Source organism: Gavialis gangeticus, unplaced genomic scaffold (assembly GCF_001723915.1).
Source record: "Gavialis gangeticus isolate Ggan-Ray unplaced genomic scaffold, GavGan_comp1, whole genome shotgun sequence".
NCBI classification, from domain to species: domain Eukaryota; kingdom Metazoa; phylum Chordata; order Crocodylia; family Gavialidae; genus Gavialis; species Gavialis gangeticus.
This window is the reverse complement of record NW_017728997.1, coordinates 26,985,607-26,986,738: the sequence shown is the minus strand read 5'-3', so window position 1 is coordinate 26,986,738 and position 1,132 is coordinate 26,985,607. Positions and strand designations below refer to the sequence as shown.

The 1,132-nt window shown below is 40.8% G+C and overlaps 1 protein-coding gene across 1 annotated transcript in view; it reads left to right on the top strand.

Annotated features, from left to right (window-relative positions):
* Nucleotides 1-1,132, top strand: part of CCDC66 (coiled-coil domain containing 66) — a 68,237-nt gene that overhangs the window by 34,765 nt on the left and 32,340 nt on the right. Inside the window, exon 12 of the mRNA XM_019505001.1 lies at nt 207-368. Within this exon, the coding sequence (XP_019360546.1) occupies nt 207-368 (162 nt within the window). The remainder of the gene's footprint in view (nt 1-206; nt 369-1,132) is intronic.

Below are 1,132 nucleotides of genomic sequence, written 5' to 3'. Positions count from 1 at the left end.
ATTAGTGTAGAGGCATTTCAGGCCTCCTGGAGATGTGGTTACTGACCCCCTAGTCCCAGCATTCCCCTTGTCCCCATCTCTTACCTGTTTGTCCGCTGACAGTATTTTCTAATGTATACACAGAAGACTAAAGTATGCAGAATGCATGTTTTATAGGAAATATATTTTAATTATACTTAATTTTATTATGATTTTGGCATTACTAGAAAGCTATAATGGCTCAAGTGGAGGAAAAGCGAAGAAAGAAGCAACTGGAGGAAGAGCAGAGAAAATGGGAAGAACAAGAAGAAGAACGCCGTCTAGCACAAGAACAAGAACTCATGCAAAAGCAGTTTGAAGAAGATATGCTCAGACAAAAAGAAAAGGACGTGAGTGTCAGCATTGTAATAACTTTGTATTCTGTGCAAGTAAATGGCAAGATTTAATTGAGCTGTCAGTTCCTACTGGATGTACAAATAATTGATGAATAATACTATATTATTCAATGCATGAAACAACAGTAGCATTGAAACTGCATTTGCAACCACAATTAAACATCACAAATGACCTTTTTGAAGCAGTATTTTGCTGCACATATACAGTTAATATAAATTAATTGTTTTAAGTATGTTAATGGCAGCGTCACAAAAGCCCTTGCGAGTGCTGTTGAGTTCAAATTCTGCATTAATACAACCCTACAAGGACAATTCCAGTAAAAGTTCTGAAAATAAAAAAATGCCAGTCCCAGAATATAGTCAGATTATTGATCTGCATAGAATCATAGAAAATTGGGACTAGAAGGTCCTTCAGGAGGTCATCTAAGTCCAGCCTTTTGCTCAAGGCAGGATCATCCCTGTCTAAGCCATCTTAGATAAGTATTTGTCTAACCTCCTCTTAAAAATTTCCAAGGATAGAGCTTGTTCATGAATGGAGCTTGATCCTTTAGAGCAGGGGTAGGCAACGTTTTTTGGACGAAGTGCTGAGAAACACCACAATGCTTACCTTGGAAGGTGCCAGAGTGTCGGCATGGCAGAAAAACAAGATGAGGGCAAGGGGTACATGGCAGGATGCTCTGCTTGTGCCCCTTGTCCCCCACACAAAGCTCCTGCCCCCCAGCCCTACTGCCCCTTGCCCCCACCCAAAGCCCCTGCCC